Genomic DNA, 18,969 nt, shown 5'->3' on the forward strand with positions numbered 1-18,969 from the left:
CCCCCTCACACCTGGCCTTCGTGGGCTTCTCACTCCCCCTCTGCCCCTAACCCCTGAACACCCTGTTCCTGTGCCCAGCTGGGGAAACTGACCTTCATGCGCAGAGCGGCCCCCCCCCCCTTGAATGCTGCTCCTCCACGCACCCCTGGGGGGTTGGGGAGCAAGGAGCAGTGTCAGGGCTCTCTACATCCAGGTCACTTTCCCCACTTGGGTTGCATAAGGAGAGGGCAGAAAGCAGCAGCTCCTGATGATTGCCTCACAGCACAGCCTAGGTGGGGAAAGTGACTTGGATGCAGGGAGCCCTGGCTTTGCTTCTCGTTCACCCTCCCCCACAGGGGTCGTGGAGGAACGTTGGGGGATGGGTGAGCAGTATCTGTGTGTCACTGTTCTCCCCCTCTCCCTATGTTCCTCTGCTGTGAGGAAGCAGGGAGCTCACAGCCCTGCACCTGGCTGGGGTTGGAGCTCACAGCTCTGCGGTTGGCGATGCTCCGAGCTCACAGCCTCATGCGTGGGTGGGGCCGGGACTCACAGCTCATGACCCCCACATCGTGACCCCCCAGTTTGAGAACCAGTGGTCTAGAGAGTTAGTAATACTATCACAAGTGGATGCTAACTTGTAAGAACAGTTACGTTTGGGAGTCAAGATACAGTAGTTTGATTTTTATGAGGTTGGGAACTGTAAGACTGAATATTGCAAGTTTTAAAACATATTGGAAGACTCTCTTAATCTGTGTGGGAGCAGTAGCTTTTTTTATTCTTTTAATTATTGCGTGCATAAAGACAGGTAATTTTTTTGATGTCTGCGGGAAAAATCGACTCATTCTACTAAAATATCTCATTTTCAGTTATTTTAAATGAATGTGAATATTAAGGGAACAAAATGAGCATTCTGAATATAGGGATCATGCAATTTATTTTAAAGGAGAATCCCACATATATTGGTAGTCTTGTGACAAAATACTGCACTGTGCACCCTCCAAATAATTTCCGTTATGAGGGAGTTTAAATCACAGCCTAAATGATAAGAAACATCAAATTCCTTTAGAGTTGTAGCAGCTCTGTACTGAATATTTTTACTGTTGTAATGCATAGTACTCTTTATATTAATAAATTAGTCTTTCAGGTTAACTACGTAGGAGTTTATGTTTAAAACAATTCAAGGTAGAGTATGGTCCATTCCTGAATAGCAAAGTAACTTTCATGTTGAGATGTCTGATGCAACAGGAGCAAACATGGTAAATCGTGTTCTTCGATTGACACAAATTGTTGACTTCTGTGGGAACAAAAGGAAACTTATAATTAGGTAGGCTCCTTTCTAGGTCAAGAATCTGTGCAAACGGCTAAGAAAGTGAGACAAAACAGGATTTTTTTTCTTGAAATATTGTTTAAGATCTACCAAAAGATGGTAAGTGATAAAATACTTATTAATGAGCCCATGCTGATGTTTTGTAGTGAGACTAGCAATATAAATAAAGAAAGATGACATGGATGACAAGCTCACATAAATACTAGATATTCAAAAATATTTCTCTGCACAAATTGTTTCAAAATTACAGGAATTTGTGCAGATTATTTTAAATGTTGAACTTGTTGATCCAAAGAATCTAAGGAATCCTCTCTTCTTCCATCAGTGTGTGGGCTTTGTTTGGATAAATCATTACCTTTACCATTCCACGAGTATTATGTCTAAATTCTCTACACTTTGAGACAGTAGATTCTTGAAAATGTGTTGCAGCCAGTCCTACCTTTGCATGCTATAACATGATAAGGAATTTTTTGTAAAGTAACTTAAATCTGTAATGTTCTAAATAATTAAAACAGTCCGTGGCAAAACATGATGTGAAAGGTTCTCTTTGCTGTAATTGAAATATCCTTTGAGTTTTCAAAAGGCATTAAAAATAAAATGCAATTATAACTTTTTGTAGGTTGGGCTCATGTGGTTTGTGCCCTGTACATTCCCGAGGTGCAGTTTGCAAATGTTTCTACAATGGAACCTATCGTGTTGCAGTCTGTTCCTCATGATCGTTATAATAAGGTATAATTATGTGTGTGTTTATGGCTTATGTCTCTGTATGTGACTTCATTATTTTAAAAAACTGTGATCTTTAGTTTTAAGCTTGTTAAAATATAATTTCTAAATCAAACTGATACTTTGCAATTTTTAAAAAAAGTATAATTTAACTTGAATGTATTGCATTAAACTTTTTTGTATATGCTTATGTTTCATACACAAAACAAAGCATTAGAGTTATTTGTAAAATTTTTCTGCTATATTATTTTTATACTAGATTCTAAGAGTTAATAAAGCATGATTATTAAGATGTTCTTCATTGCACTACACCACAATGTTTTATTGAAATACTTATAAATTACATAGTGTGAATTATCTACTTGGGTATCTCCTTTATTCCAAAATATTCTATTGTTAAAAAAGCACAATATTTTTAAATTACTGTTTTAAAAATAGATCCCTGGGGTAACAAATATTTTGTTAAATTTTAGCTTCAATCTTTTTAGTAATTATTGATGATAATACTTTAGCTTTTGATATGACTATTCATAAAAAAGAGTATTTCTTTTGTGTGTTAAGAGCATAAAGGTTATATTAATCTATTAGAGCTAGATCAAGCAAACCATTACTGACATAAGTAGTACCAATAATTTCATTGGAATCATTTGTATGTGTGAGGACTACTCATGTAAGTAAGGGTTAATAGGATTGAACTGTTTTTCTTTTCTAGTCTCACAAAACTTCTTAATTTTTTACTCTGTGTTCACTTGTGATCTTCTCTCATTTTATACATGTATCTGTCTACTAATTTCCTACCTCTCTCTCTGTCTTCCAGTTTTTTCCTTTTTGTGCAACTGATGAGCCTTTTTGTTAATTTCTAATCCGTATGCCATCCCTTTTCTATTTTTTATCTTCATTTTTGTGTTTTACTTCCTGTTATGGTTCCTAAAGGTCACAGACAGAATTTTCAGGGTCTGGAACAAGAAGAATAGGATTCCCTGATAATGACAATCTTGCATCATTTCTGGTGGTCCTTCCCTTAGAGAATTCACTCCCACTTACCATGTCTTCCCCACTTCTACACTGTTTTCCTTTTCTCGTTTCATATCTTTGTCCCTTTTTTTTTCTTTTACTCCTCCATATTTTCTGACCCCACTCTCTTGGCTTTTTCTTGTTTTTTCACATTTCTCTTCTCCCTGATATTTTTGCTGCTTTCACTTACCAGGGTTTCAGAATGGCCAAGGGACATGTAAGGCTTGTCTACACTTAAAACCCTGCAGCTGTAGTGTTTCAGTGTAGACATTTGCTGCGCTGATGGGAGGATTCTCTCCTTGGTGTAGGTAATCCACCTCCCTGAGCGGTGATACAGGTTACCAGAAGAATTCTTCTATCAAGTTAGCTTTGTGTACACTGGGATTTAGGTCGGTTTAACTATGCCGCTCAGCAGTGTGGATTTTTCACACTCCTGAGTGATGTAGTTAATGCTGGCTTAATTTTCTAGTGTAGACCAAACCTCGGGGTTTTATTCAAGTCTCTCTCTTCTCATGCTGCTTCACTGAGCACTGCATGGAATGTCCATACCTGTTTCCTTATTATTGGCTTGCTGCTGTAATGGCAGTAGCAAGATCAGCTTCAGAACTTATTGAAACGTTTGTTCATAGGCACACAGTGGCACAGGTGGATTGTTGAGCCTATTCAGTCTTGTCTCCCCACCAGCTCTGGGCCCATGACACATCAGCATTTACACTGTCCCTCATGCAGTGGCCATGACTGTTTTTTCTTCTTCTTCTTCCTGCTGGTCTCTTTGCTTGTGAAAAGTTGTTGGGGTTTTTGTTTTTGTTTTTATGTTATTGAACAATTTTGGGTATGATTCAAAGTCATGTTTGTGTGTGTGTCTGCCACCTTTTCCATTGACATTGAAAATTTACCCTTTAATCCTTCTCATTAATTTTCCCTGCCATTCTCTAGCAGTTTTTATCATTTCCTTGCTGCTAGAACTAAAATCTTTGCAAACTGCTTGCTCAAATTGTTGTACTTCCAATTAAATGATATTGTTCCTCCCCACTAATACCCCAGTTTACATTTGGTTGGTCTGTAACTAACTGAAAGGCCTTCACCCATTATCAGGCATGAATGACATGGAAGTCTCAGACAAAATACTTGTGGTGATCTTTTTCTTTTTCTAGTTTTTAGCTGAGTGCTTTCGAGGGAGAAGTTCAAACCCAGGCCTATTTTCATGTTAGGAACCTACCTAAGACTAGTCTGCTTGTTATGTAATGTTTAAGATATGGTGGGACTTGTTTTACTGGAAACTTGGTTTGGATTTTTGGGGGATTTTTGGCCTGCAAAATATTTCATTTTGAGAATGTCTGACCTAACCTTTTTTGGTCTCTCAAATTATTCTTTCTTATTAGTTTGCGGTATGGTAGCCGTGCTGGTCCCCCGATACTAGACAGACAAAGTGAGTGAAGTAATATCTGTTATTGGACCAACTTTTGTCAATGAAAGAGACAAATTTTCAAGTTTACACAGAACTCTTTTTCTGGTCTGGGAAAGATAGTTAGTGTCTCAGCTAAATACATGATGGAACAGATTGTTTAGCATAATTATTAACATATATTGTAAGAGACCATTCAAGGTGAAGTTGCCAGTTACTACATCTGCAGTCATAAGACAAAAAGGGGGTTAGTGGGTTACAGATCGTTGTAAAGAGCCATACATTCAGTGTCATTAAGTCAGTGATATTTAGTGTCTAGCAAAGTTATGAATTTAAGCTCCTAGGCTTGCCTTTTGAAGGTGTTATGTAGGGTTCCTTTGAGGATGAGGACTGAGAGATCAGATATGGAGTGATAGTTTTGTTATGGCAGTGTCTGGTTCTACTTTGGTCAGTGCAAGTTCTCCACAGAGCAAAACACACCAACCCAAAGTAGCACCAGACACTGCCATAACAGATGCAGAATCTGTAGACATATGTCCATCGTTATGATGATAAATACCCCTTAGAACACGCCTTTCAAGATCCATAGGTCCTATGCATGCCTATCACAACATGTGGAGTGCCTCATACAGTGCACTTAAATGTCTCATAACAACTATGTGTGTTAAATGAGACAATCACTCTGCTGTCAAAGTAACAGAAAAATAAAATAAAAACACCACATTACGAATGGGTGAACACTTTATACAGTGATCACTCTACATCTGACCTCTTAGTCCTCATCCTCAAAGGAAACTTGCAGAACATCATCAAAAGATAAACATGGGAGATTAAATTCATATCTTTGCTAGACAATAAATGTTGAATTTAATAAAGACACTGGATTTATGGCTTATTACAACAATCTGTAATCCACTAACTCCCCTTTTTTGTCATACAAATACAGAGGTGTTAACTGGCCATTCTACCTTGAGTGGTCTCTTACAATATGTGTTTACTACTTATGCTAAAGAATCTCTTCCACTTTGTATTTAGCTATGACACTGAGTACCTTTCCCAGACCTGAAGAAGAGCTCTGTGTAAGCTCAAAAGCTTGTCTCTTTCGCTAACATGAGTTGGTCCTATACAAAATATTACCTCACTGACCTTGTTTCTTGTTCTTGTCAGGGTAGATTTCAGCTATGGTCTTTGGGGATTTTATGTTAATTTTCTTTTATTGGGGCTGAGACTTTACTTTAGCCAACCCTCAAGCTGTGAAATGCACTTTATTACACTTTTTAGTGATGCTGTATTTGATTCAGGTTATTACTCTTAACTACTGCAAAATTTTGTGAGAGTGCAGCTGAGAATAGTGGGCTTGCCAGTGGCAGAAGCACAACCATAGTTAAATGCCTGCCAGTATCCATGCTATTAAGCGGAATCTTTCCATAGTTTTTATAAACTGTCTGCTCTAAATTACTTGAACTGAATTATGATATACAGATGCCAGCGGATGAATATTGCTATATAGTACCTTTCTTTGTGATGTGTCCTTGGCAGGAAATATGCTTTTTTCATAAATATATCTTATAATTTTTGTGAAAGATTTCTGTTGTATGTGAATAAACACAGTGCAAAACTGTTTGGTTTTAAAGGAAAATTGTCAAAACAAAAATCTTATTTCCATCTGATAATTGTATTTACTGTCATTCCAAGTAGCCGCTAAATTACTATAACTGAGATTTTAAAAAATAATTTTTTTAGTCTTTTTTTGTTTGAGAGTCACTTTTGCAGTTTAATGGTTTACATCTTTTCCAGGCTCTGTAAGAAGGTATTTAACAGCTATAGCAAAACTAAAACTGAAGAGGCACTAGGCAGGAGTGTGCCCAGAGAAAGTGGGTGGAGGAGTAATATGCCTTGAGTATGCTTGGTGTCTTCCTGCCTGCACAAAACAATCTCTGAAATATTGAGAGGGAGCAGAAACAAAATGTATGTCAACTTACTTTATAAAGTAGTTAAAACAATTCAGGATGAATTATTTAAAGGGTGCTCAATCAATTTAACGAAATCAAGTTGTGACCCTGTCATTTAAAATCTATTTTTATTACACATGACAGTATACCTGTTAAATCTCCCTTGTAAGTAACCTCTAAGAACATCCTCCATTTATTTTTCTATTTAAAATTTAATTCATTTTAACTTCACACAAATGCACTCGTTTGGTTTTTATACTGAACTATGTAAAAGCTTTTAATCCAGACTGAGCCAGTTTGATGTGCATGCTCTTTGGGGAATGGGAAAAGCTGCTTTTTTTTTTTTTTTTTTGAATTCAGATATTGCGAGAAGCCCTTAAAAATAATTATAGTATTATTTTGATAAAATTTAAATTTATAACCAAGGAAAAAAGTTCTGGATTGCTAGCCCTTTTTAAAAGGCTGCCAACTTCAAACTGTGTGTGTGCCAAATTGGCACAACTCAAACTGAAGAAGATAATTTAGGAAGAGCCTCTAGAGATTTTACTTTCCTACAGAGTCCTAAGTAGGTTGTGTATATTCAATTAAATTTAAATAGAAAAATGATAGATGGGAATTCTACAGATTTATAGTTGTCATGGTATATTGATACAAAGAACGATGCATGGCATGCAGACTTTACAGCAGTGAGGGTTGCATTGGCAATTTGTCAGGAGTCTGAGGATGGTACATAATTTACATATACATTTCAATAGGATTTTTGTTAAAGATAAATGCATGCAATTGTTAGTTTATAGAACACTCTAAGTGTACACAATGCTTTACATAATACAATCTTAAACAGAAGATAAAATATATTTGTTGCTAAAGGGGAAGGCATATCAAAGGGAATACTGGCATTGCCCATCTTAAACTATTGGATTGGCTTTATCTTTGAGGTGGCCACATTCATTGTAGAGTACAGTTTAAATCTGTTAGGTTTATTTGCTCAGATTCATAATAGGAAAGGTCTCCCCACATAAGAACTTCCAAGAAGACTTGCACAAGTAGTAGCCCTGTCATGCAAGTGGATGTTACTCCTTAGACACCTTATGGACCGGATCATTTCAAATCAGTTAATTTTACCTGAATTTTCATAATCTCATTTCTGAGATTCAGCTGAAAATGTGAAAAACTTTAAACATTTTTGTATCCCTTTTAGAAACCTTTGCTGAGTTGATCAAATAAATCTGGAGCTTCTTGATCCACTCAGCAGTAGGGGCAGCTGTCATACTTAATTTAGTTGCATGTTTTCTGAGAAACTGGGAAGTTTGAGCTTCTGCTGAAGCTGTTAACATAAAAAGCTTAGAGCTGTAAACAAAGGACTCTACTCCTTCAGTAGCTGCAAGCAGTTAGATGCAGAATGGTCCTTTCTTCAGTTTGGTGCTGCCAAAAACTTTGGATTCATTCTGATTATCTATCACACATAGGAAGGATCTACTATCACAGTTCAGGGTTAGTTGCACCTTTGACACTTCGTAAATCTCTTAAGTGCAACTCCCTCAGTTGTTAGACCTCTTGCCTTTACCTGTCCTGGGGTGGAATCTTGTGATTCTCCTACTCTATGGATCAGTTCCTGGGATACTGTAATAGTCTGTGTACCAACCGTGATTCCTCAGCAATTTAATCTGAATTCGAATGCTTCAGGTCTTCCCTTGGGGAGCTATGACCAGTGTGTGTATGATAGCTATAACATCCTTTTCAAAACCAAGTATTGTTTAATCTCAACAGTAGGAACAAAACGTAACAGGAGCGAAGGGATTTTAATGCAGCAAATTGTTTATAGGCATATCTGTCTTACCTAAAGTGTGAGTAGGCCTAATTTATCCAGATACCCCTTATCCTGGGAACTTGGGTTCAATCTGCTTGCCCACAGTCCCTCTCTCTTTCCCCCTATAATTCAAGGGCAATCCTTTTAACAATCCCTAAATTCTTTGTTGATGTTGTCTTGAATTTGGTCAGGCTGTTTATGTAGCCCACCAGAGAGATCTGGATTTGACTTCAAAGCAGTTGGTTCTTAGCATTGTCCTTTTTAATGTCAGTAAATGGTGATCATAGGTATTTGTCTGCTTTCTTGCTTATGTGCAGGTCATCTTAGGTTGGAATTAAACCCTGGTAATCATACAGCCAATAACACAATAATAGGTAGATGGAACATATAACGTTAATAAAATATTACAGGCAGGTCACATCTCCTTACATTTTCTCTCTTTTTCTAGAGCAATGTTAGAGTGACTACAGAATGAGGATCATGATTGGAATAGCTCAGATATGGAAAAATGCTCATTAACTCTGTTAGGGGGTTCCTAAACTTTTTGCCAGCATGACCCCATTTTAGTTAATTATTTCCTCCCAGGACCCCAGGACTGCATTGAGGATGCCATTTTGAAGAGCAAAATGATGTCCTCTGCACAACATGACCTCTCATGCACCATACTTGCAAGGTGTGTACTGTACCTGTGAGGTCACGCCACATAGACGACGCTGTTTTGCTCTACAAAATGGCATCCTCTGGACTGCGTGACCATTTATGTATTTTGCAAGCAAGTTCACACTGTGTGGCGAATGCTGTTTTGTAGAGCAAAATAATGTCTTTCATGTATCGTGACCTTGTACATACTATACATAGGTCATGCTGTCCAGAAAAAATTTCATCCTCTGCACACTAGGGATCACCACAATCCCGTTTCCTGATAGCGTGACTCTATTTGGGGTTGCGACCCACAGTTTGGGAACCTCTGCTCTAAGCTGTGTCGTGTTCAGTCATAGTGGACAGGCCTATTGGCTGAATATTTCTTCTAAAAAGGACAGTAGTAAGGTAGTTAATAGTGTTGGAATTGTTTCATGCTAACAGTCTAGTTTTAAAAGGCTTCACAATTGTAAGGGCTAGAAAATTCATTTAAAATAAATGATTACATTCTGCAGAAGCTGAGAAACGATCAGCAGCTCACAAGGAATAACTTTCTTGGATGCATGGGTGCTGTAGGTGATGTACATCATAACTATGACCTGGGTAGTCCTCAAAAGAAAACAGGTTTTAACGTTTATTTTTGTTTACAGGTTTTATTTCCCCTCCCCCAAAATTTGGAAACTTTTCCAGATAGATAAGGAAAATCTCTTCCAGCAGATAAGCAAACACAGCAATGTGAAGTGTTTAACTGGCAAAATCCTATAGCAAAAAAGACCTTTGATATTTCTGTTGATCTCCAAGCATAGCATCCTTGTTCCACTAGGAGCTTTGTTCCACTTGATCAGTTTGTTTTTTTCATCAGCTAGCTCACTGGAGGCCCAGGTATGGGGGAGAGTTTTAAGAGCTCTCCTCCTTCATGAGTCCTAAGGAGTGACTGATGCTCTTCTAGATGGTGGTGATGGAGTACATAGGTTCTACAGTTCAGGCATCTAAAATCTTAATTGGGATCAGGAAGAGGTCCAGCTAATATGTAGCCTGTTTAACTGACTTTGTAAAGTCCTGGGCTACTACCACACGAAGAGAACTTTAATCCTTTGAGTTCAGTCTGCATCACCGAGAAAGAGAACAGAGTGGTGAGGAAGTTTGACTTGAGAGCTGACTTTTAGCCCTTGTAGCAAAGGGAAGATATGGTGTGTTTGGCCCTCTTTACACTGAGGGATAAGCAATGAGTACTCCTAGTTTTTATGGTTAGTGTAGGAAGGGTTGAATTATGCTGAATTTGTTATAAATTGGTAGCTAATCTATGGCATTGTTTTGTAAACCTATTTATAATGCAGTTCATCAGTCATTTATCATGTTATAAACAGTTTGGTCATAACTAGTTTAAATGGTGCTTAGGCACAATTCTTAAATGTAGTTCAAAGTCCTGAAATAGACAGGGACTACGTACTGAATAGATGTTCATATCATTTCTCTTACTGGGATTTATTTAAGGAAAAACAACTAGAATAATACTTAGCAAAATTCTGGGCAATAAAGTAATACAGCAGTAGGTGTATCTTGTGTTTTATGGATTTTGCTGGAACTTAAGTTTTCTGTTCAGGGAAATGTTCAAACAAAATAAAGGATTTAAAGCCACAGCATTAAAGGTCAATGAGTTTGTTAGATGGTGACCTTGCAGTGGCATATGGAGGAATTCCGGTGCCCAGGGGCCAAGCCTACATTTGCGCGCCCCCTTCTCTCCCCCCAGGCCTCACATGCCCCCATCCCCTCACAGGGCAGGAGGGATCCTGGTGCCGCTGCCCCCCCCCAGCTGCTCTGTGCGGGGGGTGAAACTTGGGGGAGTTTTTGCAAATACAGGCTTGGCTCCACCCCCCTCCCCACACTTACCCGCCAGCTTGGACAGGGGTGGCCTCACTCCCCCCGGCTTGGGGTGGGGTCCAGGGGCGGCCCTTCACCACGCATGGGTGTGGGGAAGATGCTGAAGGCATCTCAGAGTCTCCTGTGTTCACTGCCCGTCGTGAAGGGCCCTCCCGGCGCGTCTTCCCACCCACACTTATTTGTTGCTCCAGCCCGGCACTGGCTTGGGTGGGGCGGCTGCCGCCCCCACCCCCAGCCCTTCATGACACACACACGTGCACAGTGGGAGGTGCTGAGGGGCGTCCCTCAGAGCCTCCTGCGTTCCCCGCCTCCTGTGTGTGGTGAAGGGCTGGGCTGGCCTGGCCTGGCGCCCTCTTTCTCCCCCACCCACACACACACAGGCTGGCGCCGGGGTGCCTGACCCTCCCGGCCTCTCTCTCCCTCCCTCCGCCCCCCCCCCAGTACACTACTGTGACCTTGCTTTTCTTAATACATAAGTATTGAAGATCATGTGATACTCATTGTGGGGTTGGAACAGCAAGTGATCTCTAGTACTACAGTACGTGAACTGTAATCTTGATGCACTGGATGAGTGAGAAGGAATTAAGTAAAATCATTTCGAGATCTGAGGAATAGTTCTTATCTAGACTAGGATTTAAGGTGTGATATTAGCATGCAAGCTATTAATGCTTTTTAAAAATCTAGTGGAGACCAAGCATACTACCTTGTCTACACTTGATTCTTTAAAGCATTTTAATTTGCATGTGTAACCAAATATACGCTAACAGCACACCTTAAATTCTAGTTCAGTCAAGGCCATGAAAAGCCATTCCACCCTTTACTTAGAATTCCATTGATTTCTTTGCGTCTTTATTTACTGTATTTTGTTTTATGTTTTTCTTTCTTTTTTACATTCACCTCTTTCTTATACTTTTTTTCTTAAATTGTACTCTCTACCCCCATTAAATTCCCCCCCCCCCGTATTTCCCAATCACTGCCTATTGCTCCACTCAAGTGAACATATGTAAGCATTAGTGTGATTTCCTTCTTTGCTTCAATGTGAAGTTTAAACATAGGAGATATTGAAAAACAGAAATCAAACAAAAGTTGCTTCTAATCCTCGTCCTGCCAAGGGGGAAGAGAGAGTGCAAAAGTTTGCTTTGGACCCACATTTGAGAGTGCCCCAAAGCCAAGTGATGTTGTGATCCGACACGCAGGGTTGCAGTGCTACTTGGGTTTGGCCTGGCCTGACCTTCCCTGTCACAGAGCTTGCAGTACCACTCACTGAAATTTGGCTCTGTCAGAATGGCATTGTACAGCCCTGTGTGCATTTAAGGGTTTTGTTTTAATGTAGTAAGGCCTTCTTTTATTTTTGGCCTGTCCACATCAGAGGATACTTCTATGAAGGATTTCTAGTTGAAATCATTTGCATTCTGTTTATGCAGTAGGTTGCAACTATATTATAAAAATGGAATAGCAGAATCTCTCTTAATTTACACAACAGCACACCCCAATATTTGTATTAAAAAAAAGCAGTAATTTTACTCACTTCTCATCAGTGCTTTAATAGAACTTATAGTGAAGTTCATTATAATTAAGCCTTCATTATTTTATAAAATTAGTGCACATGCTGCAGTGTATCTATTAAGTATTTATAATTACAATTAAAATACACTTGTCAAATAATGAAATACATTTTGATGGATTATTTTTGTTCTTGATTATTTGCTCACTTAATTGATAATTTGTAAAAATTGCTGTCGATCCCTCTAATTAGTGTACATTTGGTGAGATTCTTTAATGATATTTTTAGAAATCTGACAATTTGCTTTATATCTAACTTGTTCTTTGACCTTTGAAATGAATGTAGGAACCTTAATTAAACTCAGTTTAAACAAGGTTCCAGCTAGACTAGGTTCAAAACAGGTGGTTATAAAGCTGTGCTGTTTTAGATTCATTTAAAGAAAAACTGTGTTTAATAGCATTACTAAACTTGATTAAAGGCCTTTGAACCTCAGGTATGCTTGGAGACATATTGTGAGACTTCTGAAAATCTATTTCCACTTATTTGTATGCAAACATGCATTACATAAAAATTTTAAGTTGAACTTTAAATAGGAAGCTCCTCTGGACATAAACTAGGCTATTCTATATGTTTATATGGTACCTAGCATACTTAGAGACTGATCCTATTGCTGATCCTATTGCTACTACTAACTGTACTTATAAGCAAACACAGGAGAGTAATCCAGTAATTTGAAGGAATGAGCACAGGGTTGGTGAGTTGGGAAAATATTGAGTTCTAATCACATTAACTTTTGGCTGTTTGGCCATTAGACAAGTTGTTTCAGCTCTCTGCCTCAATATTCCCCATCTTTAAAATTAGGATATTACTGAATTAGGATAATATAGAGGTGGTGCGTAGCTTTAGTTAATTAATTTAATGTTTGTACAGGACTTAGTAAGGTAAAATGCTATGCAAATCATAAACATTGTATATAGTAATCTGCTTTTAAAAAAATTGTGATTAGACTGTGTAAAGGAGTCCTCAAGTAAGCTTGACTACAAGATTGAAAAAATCAATTTGTCTTTTTAGCACATCATACAAAATGACTTCTGTGAGTAACACAAAAATAATTTGGGTACTTTGTATTATATTTAAATTTTTTTTTTAATAGACATGCTATATTTGTGATGAACAAGGCAGAGAAAGCAAAGCAGCAACTGGTGCTTGCATGACATGTAACAAACATGGATGTCGACAAGCTTTCCATGTAACATGGTAAGTGTATATTATTATTTAATGTACCTGAAATCCTTTCTTAAAAAAAACAATCAAACAAATAAACGGAAGATCACAGAACCAAAATGAACAAAGAATTTATTTCTGGTATTTCTGCGGTACCTAATCCCGGGGCAACTGAGTGAGAGTACAGGCTTAATGCTGGATTTTTTTTCTCATTGAAACGAGTACCTTTTTTGTGGATTAACACCCCCCCCCCCCCCCCCCCCCCCCGTATATTGGGTGGGGTCACTGAGGAGCACCCTTCTGAATACTGTGATCTCTGAGGCTGATAAGAGTATAGCTAAGGACTCCTCCGAACAGGGGCATGAGAAGGATAGGAAATGCTCTTGCAAGAAGCTAGAGAAATCTTCTTCCAGTTTCTAATCCAAGAAGAGGACCTCTTCTCTGACACCTCCTAAGTTGAGTGAGACTCTGCACCCAGGGAACGGGAGTGTCAGGAGCTCACAAGGAGCATGGTACTGCGTCTCCTAGTTCCAAAGAGCAACATTGCCATGAAACTGGCATTAACCACAGAAGCAGGACTGTCCCCAGTATCAGTGAGGGAGAAATGGAGTGGATGCAGCAGAGGGGAAGGAGGACGAGTAATGGAACAGAGATAAAGAGCACACATCTTGAAGAACCCCAGTTGCTGAAAGGTAAGTAACCTACTTTTCTTCTTTGAGTGATGGTCCTCGTGTGTATTCCACTGGGGATGATTCACAAGCCATATTCATTGAGAAGGAGAGTGCAAGAACCCTTGGTGTACCACCAGTAGGATGACTGCTCTGCCAAAGGATGGGTCTGCTGTAGAAGCTTGCACAAGGGCATAATGTCTCATGAAAGCCTGAACAGAGTCCCACGTATAGTGCTGCTTTACAGATTTCCAGGAGAATCACCTCTTGGAGTGAGGCTACTGATGCAGCCTGTGCTCTAGCCAAGTGGCCTCACCCCTTGCAGGGGAGTGGTCTCTGTCAACTCATAACAGAGCCAGATGCAACCTGAAATCCATGTGGATAGTCTTTGGAACAAGATTGCTTCATCCCTCATATGTTGTGCAGTGAATACAAACAACAAATATTAGGTGATTTCCTAAAGGATTTAGTCTTCTGCAGGTAGAATGCCACGCCTCAATGGACACCTAGAGAGTGAAGGTTCCTATTCTCACTGGTGGCATATGACTTTGGGAAGAAGATAAATAAGTGAATAGTGTGATTTAGGTGGAATTCCAAGATCACCTCAGGAGTGTATTTTGGGTATAATATCAGGGAACTTTTGTCCCTATGGTAACCATGTAAGGTAGATCAGCCATAAGGGCCCCCCAGTTCACCTACTCTTCTGACTGAAGTGATGGCCACCAGAAAAGCAACCTTCATCGACAGGTGTGCTAAGGAACATGTGGCTAAGGATTCAGATGGAGTCTTTGTTAATGCCGATAGGACTCGACTGAGATCCCACGTCCGGATAGGTTTCAGCATCGGGAAAAGGTTCTAACTATGCATGTTAGAAAACGTACTGTCACAGGATGAGTGACGATAGAGTGGTTGTGAACCAGAGGGTGACAGGTGCTGATAGGTACTAAGTGCACCTATAGGGAGTTAAGAGATAGACCTGAAGTTTTTAAGGACAGGAGATATTTCAAGATGACAGGGATGTTGGAATCCCTTGGTGTTATCCAACGATGATGACACCAGATAGAGAATGCTTTTCCGTTTGCCATGTAGCACTTTCTTGTAGATTCTTCCTGCTATTATAAAGGATAGATTGAACTGCTTCTAAGAATGTCTTTCTCAGTTCCTTGCCCATTCAAATACCAGGCTTAGGTTTAGAGATGCTTGATCTTGTCTTTGTCCTGGGTTATTAGGGCCAGGAACAGTTGGATACAGATGCATGGACATGCTGACATCTGGAGAATGTTGGGGAAACAAAATGTCTAGGCCATCTGGAAGCAATCAGGGTCCCCAACACTCTTGCTTTTTCAGGACCCAAGATAAGAATGGAATGAGTGGGGAGGCATGTTATTTGTTCTAACCATAGAACTAGGAACTGATCTCCTTTGGACCCCTGACTTTGAGTCCCCAGAACAGTGTTTCTTAACCTGGGGGTTTAGAGGGGTCGCAAGTGCAGATCTGGTATTGGGGGTGGCAAGAAAGGCAATTGCCTGGAGCCACAGGGGCGCCATGAAACTAAGTTACATGCCTCAGCCCCGTGGGGGTGGGACTCAGGCTTCAGGGGTACAGTAGTTTGGAAAGGTTAAGAACCACTGCCCCAGAATAATAGATTGGGCATTTCTTGTTCTCCTGAGATGTAAAGAGGTTCCAAGAGGGGGATCCCCATTGTCAAAATATTCTGAACCACTGAATCATGTAGTTCCCATTCTTGGTGCCTGGAAAAGTGCCTGCTGAGACTGTCTGCTAACTTCTTGTGAATCCTGAAAGGTGCACTGCCAAGAGGATGATCTGGTGGCGAATACCCCACTTCCAAATATTGACCGCTTCTATGCAAAGAGTGGAGGACCTTGTTATCCCTTGTTTGTTGACGTAGAACACTGTTTTGAGGTTGTCCGACATGATTTGGACATGCAGATTTCGAATGAATGGTAACTCCAGTGGATTTATGTGCAATTGGGATTCTTGGGGAGTCCATGTAGCTTTTGTGACATGTTCATCCAGATGGGTTCTCCACCGTATTAAGGAATCATCTGTGATCAGTCTCTTTGTAGGTGGAGGAAGAACAAATAGCCCCCTCCCCCACACATACCCTGCTTCCTTTTTCTCCCACCATGAGAGAGAGATGCTCGTACTCGGGGTGGGGGAGAGGGAATCAAAATTAATTTGTCCAGACTGTTTCTCAGCATATAGCCTGTCCATAATCAAGCCTGCAGACACAGAAGGCAGTCTTGTGAAGGATATCACATAAGTACATGAAGCCATGTGACCTAGAAGGATGAAGCAGGTGTAAACTGACATCTTTGAGCCACTCAGATGAAGCTAAGTGACAAGATACTTTACAGATTGGAATCTCTCTTGAGGCAGGTAAACTTTGGCACTGATAGACACTGTATAGATCTTAGGTGCGTGCAGCATGTGTGCACCCTCACTGGAATACAGATAGGAATCACACATCTTGAAGAACTCCAGTTACTGTAAGGTAAGTAACCTTTCTTTTCCCCTTCCAGTTTAGCTTGTTGAAGCTTTACTTTGAGCAGTCTCAACTCTAAAAGGATAACTTGTATACAGTTTATCAAAAACACAACAAATTATGAAAATGTTCTGGAGTTTGTACTGTAAATGTGTATATATATTTTAACTCAGGCTGCATCCATTCTGCTGTAGCATATTGTCTAAATGCAAATTCTCTAGTTTTATCCTCCTGCTTTAAGCAGTGCAGCATTATGTTTCAGCATTCATCACTTGCCTATGTGTGTCAATCCACAGTGCAATTGCAATATTTTGCCAAATCTGGAAAATGTTATTTGTTAATTAGCCTAAACTGAATTACGCATATGTTTTCAGTCCAGTCAAACAGATTTTTCATATGTATCTTATTTTTCATGGCGAACAGTAAATTTCAAGTTTTCTTTCACCATGAAAATAATATTTAAGGTTTTCTCCTGAAAACATTTATGCATGATTAACTTTAATCATGCATATAGTCCCATTAAACTCAATGAGATTGCTTGTATGCCTTAAATTTCTCATATGAATAAGTATTTGCAGGACAAGGGCCTTAATTATATTTTGTACTTTCAATTCCTTTATCATTCACTCTTCTCCCTTCTCTCCCAACCCCAAAGCCAATTTGTTTTTTAACGAATGCCATGAAACAACATTATTTCCATTATGTAAAAAAATGAGCCTTTCTTAATCCTGGTGCTTTATGGTATTCGGTGACTAGAATTCTGTGACTAGTGAACAGATATGTGAAGTAGCATGATACTTAATTAAAGGGGTTGGAATTATGTTCAGTAGAACCTTGAGTTGACCAAGGTTTTGGGGGACACATAATTTTTGGTAAAATAGATTGAATGTACAATAATATGGATAAAATAGAGATATAAAGCTAGTTTTGTGAATTTTATGCTAATAAAAAGGTTTGAAAAGAAAAATTGGGGTTCGTATAGCTGTGTTTCTTAAGTGCTTGCAAATGTCCTTTCGAATTCAGGTGTTTGCGCACCAGTGCACTGGAGCTGGAGAACTTCTTTCGATAGTAGTACCTGTTGGGGCAGTGCACCTACCCTCCACGCTCTCATGCTACTAGCTGAGAGTCTAAAGGGCATAGTTGCCCTAACCCTTCTCAGTTCCTTCTCACCGCCCATGGTTGGTAGATGGAGTGTGAGTGAGCGCTTCCCTCGCCTTACCTTTCTCCTTTAGTTCTCGTCTAAAGATATTTTTTGTATGTAGTTCTTTAGCTTAGTTAAATTAGTTGGTTTGTAGTGGTACCCTTTTTTAAGTATCTTTTATATTCATTTTTTGTTTGTTTTGTAATTCTTGAGTTTCAGCTTGGTATTGGGGCATGCTGAAGTTCCTGGGTTTCAAATGCTGTTTTGGCTGTAGTAAGTCCATGCCAGTCAGTGGTCCCCGTTCCAGATGTTTAAATTGCTGACGGGAACATCATGTTAGGCATATGTGCCTTATTTGCAGAGGGTTTAAGACCCAAATCAAGATGCTGAGGGAGGTCTGACTATACAACACATCTTAACAAAGGCAGCATTCTGTCCTCATTTGGTACCTACCCATTCAGTACATGGGTGTTTGGACTTGACTCCTTTCCAGAGTGCACTGCTGGACTTAGTGCCTTCCCTGCATTGAAGGGAGCAAGAGAGAAGACGACATTCTCTGTCCCCCAGACCATGTAAGCACCAGGAGAAGTCTAGCACCTGTACTTCTTTTGAGCAGAAGTCATCTTTTGGCCATGGACTGAGTCTCCTTGGAATCCTCACAGAAAGAAGTTGGGCATCGATAGAGCAGTGGTACTGTTGAGATGGATTCCATTGCCTATACTTTCAGCAGCGTTGACTTCCTCCATGGTGTGTGTCGCTTTATCAGTACTAACGATGCCAGAGGTGTATGTGAACAAGAGACCTTCTGTCTCTGTCAATATTGGACTCACCACTTATGCAGGATGAGATTGCAGCTCCTCCTATTCCTAGCATGCAGGCTCCAACTCCAGGATCTACCTTGATACCTGTACATTAGCACTGTCAACAATGAACCTGGCATCTCTGCTGTCTGGTTCTGGTGCATTGGGATGTTGGACTCAAGACATGGTACCTTCAATAGGAAAGCCCCATATGCTACAACTGGTACTGTCCACATCTCCTCAGTCCTGTTCACTGGCTTCTCCACTCGGTACTGTATCTCATTGGAATTCTGATGCTGATTCATCCTCTTATTCTGAAGTGGTTTCCTACAGGTTGGATTCCTATTTCAGAAGATCATGAGGTTCACCTTAGTTTGCAGATCTTGATACCATGCT

At 39.8% G+C, this 18,969-nt stretch overlaps 1 protein-coding gene across 3 annotated transcripts in view; it reads left to right on the forward strand.

Moving 5' to 3' along the window:
- Positions 1-18,969, forward strand: part of MLLT10 (MLLT10 histone lysine methyltransferase DOT1L cofactor) — a 213,016-nt gene that overhangs the window by 52,440 nt on the left and 141,607 nt on the right. For 2 of the 3 annotated variants that reach the window (XM_067562351.1, XM_067562352.1), the window contains exons 4-5: positions 1,926-2,035; positions 13,388-13,491. In XM_067562351.1, the coding sequence (XP_067418452.1) occupies positions 1,926-2,035; positions 13,388-13,491 (214 nt within the window). The remainder of the gene's footprint in view (positions 1-1,925; positions 2,036-13,387; positions 13,492-18,969) is intronic. The other variant, XM_067562353.1, reaches the window with a different exon arrangement.

The sequence above is a fragment of the Emydura macquarii genome, unplaced genomic scaffold (assembly GCF_026122565.2).
Source record: "Emydura macquarii macquarii isolate MOO-44397 ecotype Brisbane River unplaced genomic scaffold, CSIRO-AGI_Emac_v2 contig_2422, whole genome shotgun sequence".
In the NCBI taxonomy this organism is placed as follows: domain Eukaryota; kingdom Metazoa; phylum Chordata; order Testudines; family Chelidae; genus Emydura; species Emydura macquarii.